The 15797-nt window shown below is 45.5% G+C and overlaps 3 protein-coding genes across 7 annotated transcripts in view; 2 read left to right on the top strand and 1 right to left on the bottom strand.

The window, feature by feature from the left end:
- Positions 1-1847, top strand: part of TMEM241 (transmembrane protein 241) — a 56427-nt gene extending 54580 nt beyond the window's left edge. For both annotated transcript variants that reach the window (XM_080580383.1, XM_080580384.1), the window contains exon 15: positions 1154-1847. In XM_080580383.1, the coding sequence (XP_080436509.1) occupies positions 1154-1214 (61 nt within the window). In that variant the 3' untranslated portion in view covers positions 1215-1847. The remainder of the gene's footprint in view (positions 1-1153) is intronic.
- Positions 1153-15797, bottom strand: part of CABLES1 (Cdk5 and Abl enzyme substrate 1) — an 80466-nt gene continuing 65821 nt past the window's right edge. For all 4 annotated transcript variants that reach the window (XM_080580380.1, XM_080580379.1, XM_080580382.1 and 1 more), the window contains one exon: positions 1153-15259. In XM_080580380.1, the coding sequence (XP_080436506.1) occupies positions 15119-15259 (141 nt within the window). In that variant the 3' untranslated portion in view covers positions 1153-15118. The remainder of the gene's footprint in view (positions 15260-15797) is intronic.
- Positions 7742-14052, top strand: LOC308189842 (uncharacterized protein). Its single transcript, XM_080580385.1, has 4 exons — positions 7742-7853; positions 8289-8406; positions 8601-9012; positions 9256-14052. Exons 1-4 carry the CDS (start codon positions 7763-7765, stop codon positions 9403-9405), a joined length of 771 nt encoding a protein of 256 aa, XP_080436511.1. The 5' UTR covers positions 7742-7762; the 3' UTR covers positions 9406-14052.

The following is a 15797-nucleotide window of genomic DNA, read 5'->3' as shown; positions in this document are numbered from 1 at the left end:
AAGCCTGCAGCCCTCGCAGCTCCTTGTCGGCAGTTCCACTTGTGGAGGTATTCTGTCTCCACAGCAGGCTGTCAGCACCTACCTCCCAGGGCTGCTTACTGTGTAATTGTGAGGTATTGTGTCATGGTTGTACAATGTTTGTTCCTCTCAGGAACAAGGGGAATTATGTGATTTTTAAAGCAGCTCACCAAAACTAATCATATAAGTGAATGTAATGCTATTAAAGACCAGAGCCTTCAGCTTCACATGCATTTTTATCTTAGGGAAAAAAAAAACACTCTTGCAAATGAACTACATGAAAGTTTGTTTTGTTTATGAAGTTCATTAAGGAGCTTTTCTGTTTCATAATCTAACTAAGCCATGAGGCTAAGATGAAAGGTCAATATGCTTAGCTTTGCAATGTTACGAAAGTGGAGAAGAGTCCGTGTCCTAGCATATTGCTCTCGGATATGATAGCAGGAAAGATTTTGGAGATTTTAACTATTACACAAATGAAGTTGGGTTGATAGATTATTTCAGTGAATGGTTTTGTTTGTAAAAAGCATTCATCCTCATTTGGATTTATGACATTCATCCTGCTTCACGCCTGAGTCTTGGCGAGAAGTGTTAGAGCCACCACTGTGCTGTGAGCAGCAGGGGAAGGAAGTGCCTGGGCACATGTGCCGTTTCAGCCAGGGCACTTCTCTTCCGCCAGCTGCCTCGCAAAGAGCAGCAAACACAAGGGTTTCTACTGGCCTCCCTAGGACAGTGGGAACTCCCCAGAGCAAAATGCTTTTTCCAGATTTCCTCAGCTCACAAAACCCAGACTTTACATCTCCTCCTGCCTTCCTTTCCTTTTCTTGCCGGCATGTGGGCATATAGTTACTCTCCTAACTACATGCAATCTTTTCTACGTAGACTTGTGTCTTTTCACGTGAACTACCGTTGGCCCTAACATACACAAAGGGTAGTTTCTGGTGAGATCTGTAGAATAAGACATTTCTTTTTTCAGCCTCTTATCGAGACAAGTGAAAAAATCACCTGGGATACTGTCTCTAGGTTGAAATGTATTTAGACAAATTAATTCAGTTCTCTTAATGCTGTGGTGTGTTTGGCATTGTATCAAGTAAAGGGACTTGCCTGATGCTGAATTTGTGGTTTGCTTTGTTTACAGCCTTGTGATCAGTGGCGTTGGAGAAGCTTTGCTTGTGTACACTGAAAGGACAGGCACGTAAAGCGGAACCAGATCTCGCCAGCTGGAAAAGAGCTGACTTGCAGCCTAGAGAGCCTATCATGAATAAAATGCAGCAGCAAGAATGAAGAAGCGCAACCAAACACAGGGAAAAAGGCCTATTTTTTTTTTTTATTAAGAAGGAAAAACTGTGCTATTAGTGCTGGTAAGAGAGCAGCACAGTTGGTAGGATGATTTGGAGCCTTTGCCTCAAAGCACAAGACAAAACTATTTCTGATTGATGTGGTAAAGGAAAAACTGTGCTGCCTCATGCCATTGGCCTTGTGCAAAAACGTCTCAGTAGCAGCTTTTTGCACAGGGAACTGAACTCAGGAAAAGCAGCATTCCCCACTGGATGCTCCCAGGGTTTTTTTGTTGTTGTTGAAAGCTGACAGTAGGTTATGCCAAACAATGTCAGAGCCCAAATCCTGCCCTGAATTCAGTATCAGGAAGGATGGACTTTGTTTCCAACTGTTCTGAAAGCGGCAAGCCGCTGCGCACAGGTCTGTAGTCACATCGTCTGAGCTGGCACAGTGACATAGGCAACGGGGCTTCTGGAGATAATTCCCTCATGAAACCACGGTGGGTTGACAGCTTTGCCAAATGGGGAAATCAGCAATAAATCTCAATGTCTGTAGTGCTTGCTGTTTGTGTGGTTTTTTTCTTCTCCCATTCCCCAAGATTTCTCTTGAAGTCTGTGAATTTTTGTCATCTGGAAGGGGTGGAGGGAATTGTACTGTTCCCAGCAGTGGTTTGTCTCCTAAATTGTTGCAAGAGGCAACAAAGATTATAAAACTTGAATGGATGTCATAAAGAGTCTAGGGCAATTTATCTCAAGAGTTCTTAAAATTAATTTCTGGTTGCTTAATGGATGTTAGAAATTAGTCTTGATGTATTAGCGCCTGGGAAAGCAATTTATGTCAAAGTGGTGTTAAATGTTGACTTGATAGTATTGTGAGGAAGGTCTACGTGGTAAAAGGAGCTTGATAACAAATGTTCAGTAAGGAGACGGACTTGTCTCTCATGGCATTAGATACCTAAACTGTAGTCCCTTCATCTAAGTTGACAAAAATGTCCTTCATGGTTGGTGGAAGGAATGGGGTGCCCTCACAGAGAACAACGGTGCCTCATGAAGCAGTCCCCGAGTGATAGCTTACGTTTTGCAATTATAGCTGGAACCTCTGCTGTGGGAAAAGCTCTTCATGTACCTCTCTTCTTGCATAATTTTCATGGGTAGGTTGCAGTCTGGATTATTGTTTTTTCCCCGCTCTCTTGTTTGTTCTATTCATAGCATCACACCAAACCCCAGAACACCCGTTTGCTTTCTTGCTGGTGGTCTCAGTGGAAAGAAATGGCCAAATCAGCGGCAGGGGTTCTTTAATTCCAGAGGGCATGCTTAGGGTGTTTGTGGGAAGGTTGTTTGGCGGGAGTAGGCATGACATTGTCTACCTTCTGGGGAACTGAGTCCCTGCAGCTGCTAAATTAGTATCTAAGGTACCCGCTTAGTGAGTCCGCTACGTATTTATTAACTTCATGCATGTTAACCAACACGGAGCTCTTTGCTTCTGGTTTTCATTTTTGTGCCTTACCACAATGTGCTTGCATTTGTGAGACTCTGCTCGATGTAAGTTAAAAAAAAAAAAAAAAAAAAAAGCAGGTTTCAATTGATCGCTACATTAGACATTCAAGAAAACAGAGTTGGGTTCCCCTGTTAAATGTGGCTGGGAAGAAGCAGCACGCTCTGAACCAACCTGACCTGCTTCAGACAGGGATGACCCCTGTGGGGGGTTGAAGAGCCCCTTGCGCTGGTCTTGGAAGAGGGGCTCCTCCAGGAGCATCTCCCAGGTGAGAGCAGACCCAAGGAGCGTGTGTGACCGGTGGGGGTGGGACAGAACAACGTGGTAATTTCCTGAGGAAACCATGGCCTGATCTTCAGTTCAGCCCTGCCTCAGGAGGAGAGAGATTGCAAGGCTAAAAAACACACCTCGGGGTTGTTGTAGTGATCTTTGGAGAAGGAAACCTCTGAAGTTCAAACTTAAGGTTGCTCTCACTGGACTTGATAACAGTAATTTAGAGGGGGGAAAAAAAAAAGTAGAAACAAAGATCTGAAGAAGGAGCAAAGGCGCAAGGATGTTAATTCCGAAATGCATAGCAATGGTCCTGTAATTGAGCTGGTGAAGAACCTCATTTTTTCCAGTCTCTGTCATTTCAGCAACGTACCATCTGAAGCCTCAGCAGCTCTTGGGCCATCAGCGCATGGGACTAGAGAGAGATGGGGCTGTGCTGGTCGCCCCGAGGGCAAGCAGATCCCTGGTGGCTGCCTCATCACGCTGCTTTCACGTCTACTGCTTCTGATCAAACCGCTCTGGCAGATAGTGCTGAATCACGTAATACCTTTTTGATCTTATCTTGCTTAGTTGGTTTGTGGCAAGGCTCGTACGATCTGCTGGGGAGGCGCGTCTTGAAGTCAAGCGCCACGGAGAGAAGACTGAAATAGCAAAGCTGATGGGTATGGACCACAAGTGGGTAGTCGAAACAATCTTCTGGACCTGGCTGCTGTGCCACAGATTCCAGCGGAAAGTTTTATTAAATGAATTAAAAGAATCTGATGGTTACCAGTGAAGCAATTCCGTTGTTGCTTATTGCTGTGAGACTGTTGTGCTTAGTGCTAGGAAGAGAACTTATGCCAATCTTTCAGTACCTTTCATTTTTTTCTTCAAAAAGCAGTGGACCCATTAAGATACTTGGTAAGAGACAGAAATACTTGGTAAGGGATAGAGTTGCAATTTACTATTCCTTTTTTAACAGCTATGTCAGAGTTGTTGGATGAGTATATATGTATTTATGTTCTTGTTTCCCATCCTCGAACAAAATCTGAAAAATTCAAGGTGTGATGTGGACGTAGGACATGTTTTGAAAAGGGTGCTGTTATTAAATACTGCAGGAAAGTTATTTACTGGGAGCTGTGCTGAGGAAAGGAGGCCTTCTTCCAAATGTTTTATCCGTAACCCAAAGGAGCTCGAGGGTTGAAGAAAACTCCATAGCAAATTTGCCTTGCCCAGAGCAGAAGCTGAGTGAACGTTTTTCAGCCAGACGATCTGCTGCGTGAAGCAGGCAACAGACCTGCGTGAAACCTTAATCCCGTTCCAGACAGCAGAGCAGGGGCAGGCTGGTTTTTTTTGCGGAGAAGGCGTGGGTCAGGGGAAGGAGACTGGGGGCAGGACTGGCAAAAGCACAGGTCGAAATAGTTTTGTGCCAGGAGATAAACTGGGAAGAGATTTTCTCCTGAAAATGTGCTGCTTATTTATTTCTTTTTTGATTAGGGCACATGACAAATACATGGCTGTTTAGTCCCAGAAAGCGATTAGAGGAGCCCGTGAGGGTTGTGTAACTATTTCCATAGTAATTGCCTTGTGTGAGAAGCTTAACCCTTTGTTAGCTATGCTTTGACCTTGTGTAAGCTTTGTTTTCTGCTAGAGAAGTGACTGTTTGGGGAGAATACTGCTGAAAAAGCCGTGCTTCTTGGTTGCTGGGGTGGGGAGTGTGCCCCTTCCTTGCTGCCTGGGATGGGACGGCGTCAGGCAGTGCTCTTCTACCCCTTCATAAATGTCTCTGCTTCCAGAGTAGATGGGGGTAGCCAGCTGGCATATTGACTTCTTGATTTGAAAAATCTCTTTCTCTCTCCAAATCATGCTGACAGCATGCTCGGTGTGTTCTGTGTTATGCTTTGTGATTAAGATTTAGAAACAGGCAGCTGAGGATGCCCAAGCTTCTCCTCCTTATGTTTGCCATCAGCGGTCCCAAACTTTTCGTGACTCCCTTCTGCCCAAATAAAACAAGCCTCCGGCACAACTCCTTCGAAACGGGTAAGGAGAAGGCAGTGATGTTTGGAGGAAATGGGAATTGGGGTTGAGAAACCGGGTGGTTGGGATTTACGCTCGTTAAGCTGTAAAGCAATGAATATGGTCAGGGAAGGGGGAGAGCTGGCAGTGCCACAGGAGCACCGCTGGTACCACGCAGCTTAACGAGAGGGTCACGGTTCCTGCTAAGCGTCAAGCTGTGAGCGGGCCGACAGCCGTCGGGCAGGGGGCACAACACTTCCTAGCGGGCATCCGAGCTCCTCGCTTTGCCATCCTGCTTCTGGCTGTCCCACGGCCAGGGGCTGAGATCTGCAAATCCTCCCAGCCCCGGCCGCTCCCAGCGCGGCGCTGAACTTTCCTTCTCCCATCGCTGTGCTCCTTTGGGGTGACGCTAATTGTTTTCTCTCATTTAATGTCTCCATTTTTGTCCAGAGACTTCGGATGCTGGATAGACACAGAAGCTAAAAATCCCGTCACAGCAACTTTTATGTCCTTATTGTACTTGTCTGTGCGCCCTGTCTTCGGCATGGGCGCTCCTTGGGCTGGTTATTGATGATGAGTAAGAACAGACCGTGTGGGGATTAACACAGATGGCCGTAGCCTCAAGACTTGATGAGCTGTAACCAAAGGAAATAAATCTCTACTTTCAAGGAGAGCCTTACACAACGCAATTTCGTGTGGCTCAGCCGTATTCAGAGCGGAATATTGAAATTGCTGAGCAGAGAGCTGCGTGGCTCGTGCTGTGAACAGGCACGTTGTATGGGCAAGTCGCTTGCTGCAGCCTCTCAGATGGAAGAAACTCGTCTGTATTGTTTTCTGTCGGGTTAAAACAAACAAACAAACCCATAAACCAAACCCTCTGTGGCTCAGAAACCTTCAGAGAGAAGTGGTCTAGTTCAGCAGAGCGGGCGCTGCGCTGCAGGGCAGTGCCACTGGAAATGTTGACGGGGGAACCCTTAACCTCCCGATACAGAAATCGGTGGAAAAGCTAGAAAGTTACTTCCCCTTGCCCTTCCAAATCTCTCGTGTGTTTTTTATTTTTCTTGTTTACGAAAATGTGACACAAGGGCACCATTTCTGGTTCAAAGTCTCTCTTGTGTTTTTTATTTTTCTTGTTTATGGAAATGTGACACAAGGGCACCGTTTCTGGTTCAAAGTCCTCTTTGAAATCACGGAAAGTTGATTTTAGAGGGGTAAACGCAGGGGATAGCAGCGGGGGTTGTTGAGTAACCTCTGGCTCCCAGCATCTGGGGCTGTAAGCGAGACTGCAGGCAGCTCTCATGGGGAAACGCTGCCAGTTTCCTCAACGAGAGGAAACGCGAGTCTATTACGACGTGATTCAATAAACCACTGCGAGTTAATAAACCACGTCGCCTCCTAAAACGATACACGTTGAATCATCCAAAGGTAAAGATTGCAAGGGTTTATGGCTTTTAGGGAAAAGAGAGAAGGGAACACACTCTCAAAGAGCCAATGGTGTCTTCCCTGAGAGACTTCATGAAATCTCTTCATGATGAATTCTTCCACAAGCTGGAAGTTTGGCTGTCGTGCCTTAATAGGAGGGTACAAAGTATGAAATATTTCTGGCCATTCCAAAAATACATTCCTGCTATAGGATTCTGACATCATTTCATGTGATGGTTTAAAAACAAACAGTAGAGCGAGCCCGTGGCATGCATGAGATTTCAGCTGTAACATTATCTAAAGTTTTGGAGTTTGGGGTGTTTTTCCCTTTTCCCTCTCCTTCATACTTGTTTCCTCTCCTCCTATTTTCTATAGTAGTCTTATGTAAATAAATACAGTTACAGTTATGCTAAGAATAAATAATTTTTAATTTTCTGGCTCATTGCTACCCAGTTAACTGGAAGAAAAAATCACATGAGGACAGTATAGTTATAAACCAATAGTTGATTTAGGAACAGGAATTCTGCCTTCTTTGCCAGCTTTTTATTCACCTTTTTTCCGCCTTAAAGAGCCCCTTGGTAGGATCAGAGATCATCTGCACTTTGAAAAGTCTATTTGCTGATTTTCTGGATGCAGCCCCGGGTAGGTGGGTTTCCAGGGCATCCGCATGCCTTGATGGGCTTCCCCGGTGTCTGTAAGGTCTTCAGCACAGGTTGCCGCTACGACTTCCTCCCTCTGCTCAGCTGCTTATTTCAATGAGGCTACAGGATGATATTACTGGGACTCCTATCACCTTCTGCTGAGTACAAAAGCAATGGGGATGCCCAGGTGTCATCAGATATGTCTCAGATCTTCAGGAAATTAAGGAGAGAGAGAATAACTTGGATGGTTAGCAAATGTTACGGCATGGTGAGAGCTGCCCTATCATACACCTTCAAAAGATCAACTTAGCAAAGTGCCTGACCTTCCCGCTGGTAAGGAACGTTTCAACTTCTCAGCCCCGTGGCCTTGCGGACTTTCATGCCGCCCTCCTTTATCTTTCCAACTAAGGATCTGCTTTGGCTCACAGACGGCCATTTCTTTAACAGTTGTCTACAATAATTGCGTTGCCACCATCAATTAAATTCACCAGATATTTTTCTTCCTGGCCTCCTGCAGCTTTAATCTGAAACTTTCCATTTTCCTGTCCATGGACACCATCGCCGCCTGAACAGAGTCCAACTTTCCATTAATGGACGCAGCAGGCTTTTAAAATAAATCAGACAAAGGGTGGGGACTGCGGCTCCGGATGCCGCGTATGAAAGACTCAGCCAGCCCCAGCTCCCAGCACTGCACCAACATCTTCCTGCTTATCTTTGGGTTTATTCAAGTAAGACAAGGTGAACCAAAAGGAAAAAAGAAGGGGAAAAAAAAAAAAAAAGAGCACTTTACAGTCCTGGTGTCGTCTTTGTGGGAATTGTAATCTTTACCCACAGAAATACTCCAGCTCCTAATTGGCTTCCAGTCTGCGCTCCTCACCAGAGACGGGTGTCTCAGGATGGCTGGGAGGATGTTGCTCCGGGAGAAGGCCTTAAATATTGAGCTTTCAGAAGCACTCTGGATGTAGCTCTTCAGTGATGTGCTTTTGAATGATGTGCATCTGAAAGATGTGTATTTAAATGACTTGCTTTTGCTTATAAGCTCAAATTGGTCTAGTTTTGGCTAGAAAACTGCTCACAACAGAAGAGAGATTGGAAAAAACTACTGATGTTTAGAAATGTGCTGGACTTTGTCCATCTGAAATGTCTAAATGAATGCTTTGATGTTTCTTTAAGATGCATGTGGTCTACAAAGAGCTACAGAGCAGTTAGTTTGTGGGCTGCATCATGGGAGGTCAGCGCGTAGACCTGGAGGTCTGTATGACCAGCTCACTTTTGGCCTAGAAAGCAGAAGGTAGGTTGCTAGTGATTGTAGTTCAACCATGCTTCAGTACCCTTTTAGGAAGGAGATTTTATTTTTATTTTATTTTATTTTTTGTTAAGAAGAAGTGAATGAATGATGATGATGTGTGGGTAGTCATTGCGTCAGTTCTCCTTTCTTTAGGTGGGCATGCCTTTAACATGTCTTGGTTCTCCCTTTTCCTCTAGGATTGCTGATGTGGACAAATGTGGTGATGGCCCCTTCCATCCTTTCTTGCCAGTGCTTCCTTCCACAGGGAAGCAGAGTGGGCGGTGGGCTGGTTGGTGCATGCTAAGGCCTTACCTCAACGTGCAACCAACACGTAGCCGACGTATACACCTGGGGGCCAACCCCCCCACTTGTGCCTGCCGTGTCCCGAAGACAGAGCTCAGACCTTTCCCAACAAAAAGGCCTGCTCGTGGCAGGTTAATCACGTGGAGCTTGCCTCGCAAGCTGTGCTCTCACCCACAGAAGCGGGGGGACGTGAGGAAGGTGCCTGGGGTTCAGCCCTTCAGCTGGAGGCGCTCACACAGGCATCGTTCTGCAGAGACGCCCCACTGGGAAGCAGGGCCGGACGGGGAGGCAGCACGCTCCAGACGGGTAATCCAGCTTGGATGGCAACAATTCAGTCATTTTTGTCATCCCATTCTGAGTGGGGTGAGAGCAGTTTAGAAATAAAAGCCTTTTATCCGGCTTTTTAAAACTTTGTAGATACTGTGTTACTACACATTTTTTTCTTTTCTTTTTTTTAAAATCTTTTTAAACTAAAAATACAGACGGGCTTCTTTTGTTTGCCAGCAGAAAATATCAATCGAAACCACAGACTCCCATTGTTTTCTGCAGATTTGTAATTTTGTGAACCATTCCTTCCTCCCTGGAGCAGAGTTTCAGACCACTCAGCCCTGCAGTTTTTCTACATCTCGTCTTGGTGCTTTATCTCCTTTCCCCATCCAAAGCAGCTGTTTCTTCGAGACAACGTTGAGAATCTCCTAAATCAACGGACAGAATCCATTCCTGGTAAACCACTCTGTGATCACACGGGGCTTAACAGTGACTTGTAAATAAACCAGGCTGCATTTTCTCCCCTTCTGCCTCTTCATCCTCACTCTCTCCCAGTCAACCCCAAATGAAAACCCTCTGGGAAGCAGTGGGAAACAGGTAACCTCATGATTCGTGGCTGTGTATGTTGGGAAGGAAGGGTGAGTAGAGTAGAGTACAAAGGCTCTCTCATGGGTGCTGGTGAGTTAAAAATGAGGGTGTTTAAGTGTCAGTGGTTCTGAAGGCCTGGCTTGCACAGCTTCTCCCTTGATGGCAGCACCCACTGATGACAGCGAAGGCAACACTTCACTGGGCTCGGAGGCTTTTCCTTTAACTCTGAATAATCTCTGCGTGCTGTTTACTGATACTCTGAGTGGGCGTTTGCTGCCAGTTTATCCATGATCCCATCTGGAGAGCATGCCAAAAAGGTAGAGGAGTCAAAGGAAGAAGAGAGAGACAAAGAGCAAGGGGCCTGGAGAAACTGGCAGCAACAAGGGCTTCAGGAAAAGGGTGACAGTTTAGTGTGACTGGCAGCTCTCCATGTGAAGGAAAAGAGCTGCTTGGGTGTCCTCTCACATTTCATGGTTTTGCTGCTTCAGAGGAGGACTGTTTTCTTCTCATGTCTCTGTTCTCCTTTTAGTATCTCATCTAACTAAACACCTGAAAGTTGTTGCGAATATCCTCTGCCACTGAGGATCCGCTGAGCCCATAGTCCCCATAAGGGGAAGATTTCATTTTCAATTAGGTAAAATACTGACAGGAGTTCAAAAAATTACAAACTAGTCACAAGTCAAATCAGACTGTGAATTGGAAGGCTTCCCGTGGTTTGAGGAATCGAGTCCCGGGGCAGCTGTCTGAGCGGCCTAGCAGAGGCCAGGCCCTTACCTGCTGTAAGGTAATGCTCAGCAGGACTGTGGGAAGGGTTGTGTGACAGGCTGGAGGAATTCATAGAATGGGTGAATTTACTTCTGATGGTCACCAATATTTAGGTCTCTAAGGGATGGAAGATTTTGCCACTCAAGTCAACAGCACCTCCTTGCCCTGCCTTGCTTTGAAGGCCGCTTCCCAGGACCACAGTCCCTGCTCTTTGCCAGTAGCACGCTATAACCGTAACTCCTGCTCTCACTATTGGTCCTGACATTTGCCACTGGGTTCTGGACAAGGTTATTTATTAATTTTCTGGTTTATAGAGAATGGAAAGAGGCTTTTTGAGCTCACCCAGACCAGAAGGCCTGTAGGCTGAGGCACTGAGTCTCTGGCTGTGGGAATTCACTGTGCAGTCGGAGCAAGGTTCAAGGTTCTCGTCATGTGCAAACGTCATTGAAAGGACACATCTCAAGTTTCTCTCTCCCCTTCACTTCTTTCCCCTTTACTACGGAGTTTAAAATGTCAGCCAGATGAACAAATTCAGTTCAGATCTGCCTCCCACTCTCCCTCCCCCTTCCCCAAAGGCGCAACCTGGGACAGCTTTCAGTCTCAAGCAGTGACGTTGGCACTGCTGCTGTGATTGCTCAGTCTCTCACTTCTCTGAACAACTTTTGCATTTTTTACTTTTTTTTTTTAAAACGTTGTTTCTGTGTTTTTAACGTGGAGCCGGGTGCCAAAATCCGTTAACGTTGTGGGAAGGTGTTATCTTCTCCTAACAAACTACTCACTGCTTCCAGGGAAGAGCTAGCCCGTGGGCTCCGTGCTGCGTGGCTGAAGCAATTAGATAAAGATATTTCATTGAAACACACTATGGGCTATCCCAAAGAAGCCACTGCCTGTTTGTGGTTGTTCTGGAGGCTGACTATCAAAGCTTTCTTCTGTATACTTGCATGTTCTGGGGCCCACATAAAGCCAGCTGCCGTTCCTATCAAAATGCCCATTTACAATTACGGGGCTCTAGGGAGCACAGTGATGGGTAGGGGGTGGGAAGCCAAATGTTTGCAATCTCTTTATTAAAGTGGACGTGGAATGAAAAAGCACAATAAGTAGGTGCTGTCTGGCGAGGCCTCCTGGCCTAACGAGGCCTAGCTAGGTGCTGGAGTTAGGGGGTTTCAAAGGTGGTGGAAAGACAGCTTGAATAAACCAGTGGCAGATAATGGGGTTCAGTGCTCAAAATTGCAATTCTGGCAGCCTCCTACCTGGGCTACGACTGGTATGGGGCTGGCCGCGCGTTTTAGTAACACCTGGCCTAAACATAAGTGGCATGCCCCAACTTCTCTAATTAGGGTCATGAGACAGAAGCAATGCTTGGGAGCCTGCTTGTGCCTCGTGCTCCTGCACACGGCCATTTGGGCTGGGCAAACCAGGCTTGTGGCTTGAGGAGGAGCTGGCACCTCCAAAAAAACAAAACCAGCAACCTTCCCTCCCCCCCAAAAAAACCCAACCAACCAAAAAAAAAACAAAAAACAAAAACAAGTGGCCTTGGAAGAAGATGATCTGGGCTGGAGGAAAGACCCTGGAAGTGGGGCGTGTGCAGAAAGATGAATGTCAGGAGATGCCCAGGGCCCTTGGGCAGTCGTGCCGCTGGCTTAGCACTAAGCAGCTGGATGTCCCAGGGGAAGACAAAACCAAAACCACTTGACACGTACAGGTGAGAGAGAGCTGAATAATTTTACTTACTGTCACTGGTGGAAAAGAGTGTTCCTTTCAAATTTCTTTTAAAACTTTTATTTTTTATTTTTTATTTTTAGAAAAAGGAAAAAACTCTGCATGGTAGAGTGTATGGTATATAATTTCAAAACAGAACAAGTGATATGGAATGGATCATTTCCCACACTATTTAAAGTTGAACCTAAAATCATCTGTAAATCAACACTCATTACCATGTAAGACAAAGGCAAACAATCAACTTTTTTTTTTTGTTTGGTACAGATTTCTTCTGTCACTTCAGCCTGAATTTTCCAAGGGTTGGGGAGAAAAGGGGGGCAAATGCTGCCCGTTGTCCTAACCATAATTGTACTGACCAAGCTTTGTGCTTTGAGATCTAGCATCGTATGGCTTTATATACGTTCCCTAAGTGAACAGTGCAACATCATCACCATCTTAAGTGTTTATTCCACATTCAAACTGTAACTGAACAGCACTCCCAAACCCTTTCCCGCCCCCCAAAACGATGAAACCAAAAAGCAGAAAGTCTCCAGCAAGCAGATTTCCTCCCAGAAATCTGTGTAAACTGTAGCTTAGAGTTGGGTAGCAGCACAGAAGACAAAAGAGGTGACAGCATGATTCAATAGCGTCTCTAAAGACTACTGTAAGACTGTCATTCTTTAGTCTGTATCTTGCAATCACAATTTGTTTTTTCCCTGCAATACTATAAAGCAACATAAAAAAAAATAATAATAAAAAAATCAAGACTCAAAAGCAAAATGCAGAAGCCTTTACAGAAAGGTAAAGCTTCCACTTAGTTTCGAGTGGTCGCTCTTAGGAACAGATCTCTGCCATCAGAAGCAAATCTCGAACGTATACACATGATTTTGGTGGGGAGGGATGCAGCCAGGGGTGGAAGGGCCTCTTAGCAGAGCCGCTGACAGTTTTGCTTTGTAGACCAGCCTGCTACACCACTGCCCGGGGCCGAATCAGACCAGGGGGCAGCTGTAGACGCTGAGCACTCTGCAGGCTCTGGGCCCTTCTCCTCCGTGGCTGCCTGGGGATGGGAGACAGCAGGGAGCAGGAGCGACACGGGGATTGCAGCGGCCTGGGGAGTTGCACCGGGGCGGGAAGTGCACACTTTTCTCTTTGCCCACCTCCCCCCCAATCCTGTTGGAATGTATCTGATCAGTAACTAGGCAAGTATTAGCAATAACTGTAAGCCAGCCCAGCGGCCCTCCCCCTTAAAATGGAGGGAGAGCAACAGCATCAAGCGAATTCCCGTTTGTCCTGACACGTTTCATACAACCTTTCCAGATCCTATAGAGTATTCACATGCAGGCGTTTTTCATACTAGAATTTAAAGGAGTCAAAGCTGGTAAAGAAACTGGATGTTTCCTGGCCTAACCGAAGGAAATAATAAAACCGGTTAAAGTAAAAGCGAAAGAAAGTAAGCATTAGTGTGTTTACATCCTCTGGTATGTCCCACTTCTCTACGTTCTGCTCACAAGCCCTTTCCGTACTCTGAGCAAGCACTCCCGAACTTAGAGAGGTAAGGCTTCAGCTAAAATCTCGTGGTTGAGATTTTTTTATTTGAATACCATAAATGTAAGTATCTGACTTTACTGGATCCGTGCGGGGCATGTTGAGGGCAAGGCTTGTTACTAAGTGAATCTGCACAAGAGAAGGTTGGACACGGGTGTAATCCCACCGCGTAACAACGACTGAGCAACGTCCGTAAGCATGGCGCTAGCATAGTGTGCACGTAGCATCGGGGAGCTCGGATGAAGCTCTCCGGCTTTCTGGGTGTCCAGTCAGAGCCACGGAAGCTGCAAGAGGTTTTCCTGTAAAACTCCAGTATTGAAATGTCTAAAGGAACTGGACCTTTAACTTAAATGGGCACTGGTTTTAAGTTTTGCACAGTCAATTCTAGTTAAAAACCAAAACTTGAACAGCTGATGCCCCTGCTGTTGGAGCCTTAAGACACCTGTTATACAGCTGAGCCCTACTTTTTTTTTTTTAATAAAACACTGTTTTAAGATACAGCACAATAAATGTGCTTATTACGCACTCTAACATAGAGCACAGAAATACAACACTACAGAGTGCAAGTCTAACCATCTCCACAGTGGGAAAAGTGCGAAGGTTAAAAATATGCATGTGGCTTAACACAAGATATTTTTAAAAAACATGACATGGAAATCTCATACTAATGCTTTCATCTTTATCACAAACACGACTGAAAACTTATGGTCGGTTGCTGATCCTTCTCTTGTAATAGTAGTGTAATCCTTTCAAAGGTAAAATGTTGGAAAGATCAGAGAATTAAAACAAAACAAAACAAAACAAAAAAAAACAAAAAAACAAGTGTCCAAAAATGTTCCCATTTACCACTTTTCCAGTAGTTACATTTTTCAAGAAGTAAACATGTAAGGTCACCTTGATCTTCGCCATCAGTAACTGATACACGCTGACACCGCTAAGCCAACCACCTGGACCGAGATCAGGTCAGTGGCACGCACGCACACACACATGGATACACACACAAACACCCCACAGGAAAAAGTGCACTTTCAATTGCTGATACAAAAATAGATTGGCACATTCTTTTTGACACAGTGAAGATATCCTCTTTTAAAAGCTTTTTCACAACGTTAGGGAGTCCTTTTGTAAGTTGCAGCAGGTCTGTAGAAAAAGCACTATGAGAATGCACTCACGTGGGCTTTCAGGGTTTGTGTGATTGAGAGAGGGGTGGTAATGAAGGACGCCCTTCGTATTTCTGTATGACCGATGACAGGTAACTTTTATGTCTGTAGTCCCTGCAGGCAGGGTCAGTTGCCACCCAGTTTCAGCACGTTAACCATGTACCAACATCTCAGTCTTTACCTGCTCTGAGAAAGTAACGATACATAAATTTGTCAAAGCTGAGAGTCTTACGTCAACGCAGCGTTTCCTATCAGTCGCTGGAAAAACTGGTTTGGAAAGGGAGAGAGTGAAGTGTTAGGAGTCTGATTTTGCATTTCCAGTAGTAACTGCAGCTCAAGAGAGCCAAGTGGGAACAGTCCAGAGCCCCTTCCCAGGAGGGCAGCCAGTGCTAGGAGCTCTGGATCAAGCGTCTGTAGTGTGGCATCACCTCGTGCTCAGGAAGGTGAAGAGCAAACTCCAAGGCCACCAGCACTGGGAATTCGAAGGCGATCAGTTCTCGCCTGTTCAGCCGAAACTTCTCTTCCAGTTTCTGCAACAACCCGGAAAAAAAAGACTTTGTGAATGAGGATTTGACTTGCTAGTGCCTTCTTACAAATGACATTATTAAAAACATTTAAATAAGCATGCGTTGCTGTTGTTCAGCAAGACTTTTTGCTTTTAACTGACCTAAATGTGCTGGGCAGCAGCTTATGACCACACAGTGTCATGTTGCTTCGTATTCCCCCTTCCCTTACTGATCAGCAGGTGATAAACTACGGGGATGAATCAGATGCATCCATTTTTTACCGGGGAAGTTGTTTACAAAGTCCAGCCAGACATGCTATTTTTGGCATGTTTGTCATTCCACTCATTCCATCTCTAGCAGATACATCTTCTTCTAATGATCATAGTGATTACCAAAGCAGGAAGAGGAACACCTAGCTTCACGCAGTCACTTGTGTGATGGAATACATGCAACCTTGTACCTGCCTACAAAATTCCTGCTCTGCTTGAAATCAAGGGTTTTCTTTTCAGCATTAGGCTGTGTTATAAGGCCCTGTTAGGGCAATTATTTATGCTACAATTAC

Source organism: Anser brachyrhynchus, assembly GCF_964034855.1.
Source record: "Anser brachyrhynchus genome assembly, chromosome: 2".
Classification (NCBI taxonomy): Eukaryota; Metazoa; Chordata; class Aves; order Anseriformes; family Anatidae; genus Anser; species Anser brachyrhynchus.
This window is presented reverse-complemented; position numbering and strand designations above follow the sequence as displayed.

Excerpts from the sequence above, each read along its gene's own strand:
- LOC308189842 (XM_080580385.1), top strand. The coding sequence starts at position 7,763 with ATGCCGCGTATGAAAGACTCAGCCAGCCCCAGCTCCCAGCACTGCACC. Across the intron at positions 7,854-8,288 it reads GTTTATTCAAGTAAGACAAG|ATGCATGTGGTCTACAAAGA; the intron begins GTGAACCAAAAG and ends TGTTTCTTTAAG. Across the intron at positions 9,013-9,255 it reads AGGCAGCACGCTCCAGACGG|ATTTGTAATTTTGTGAACCA; the intron begins GTAATCCAGCTT and ends TGTTTTCTGCAG.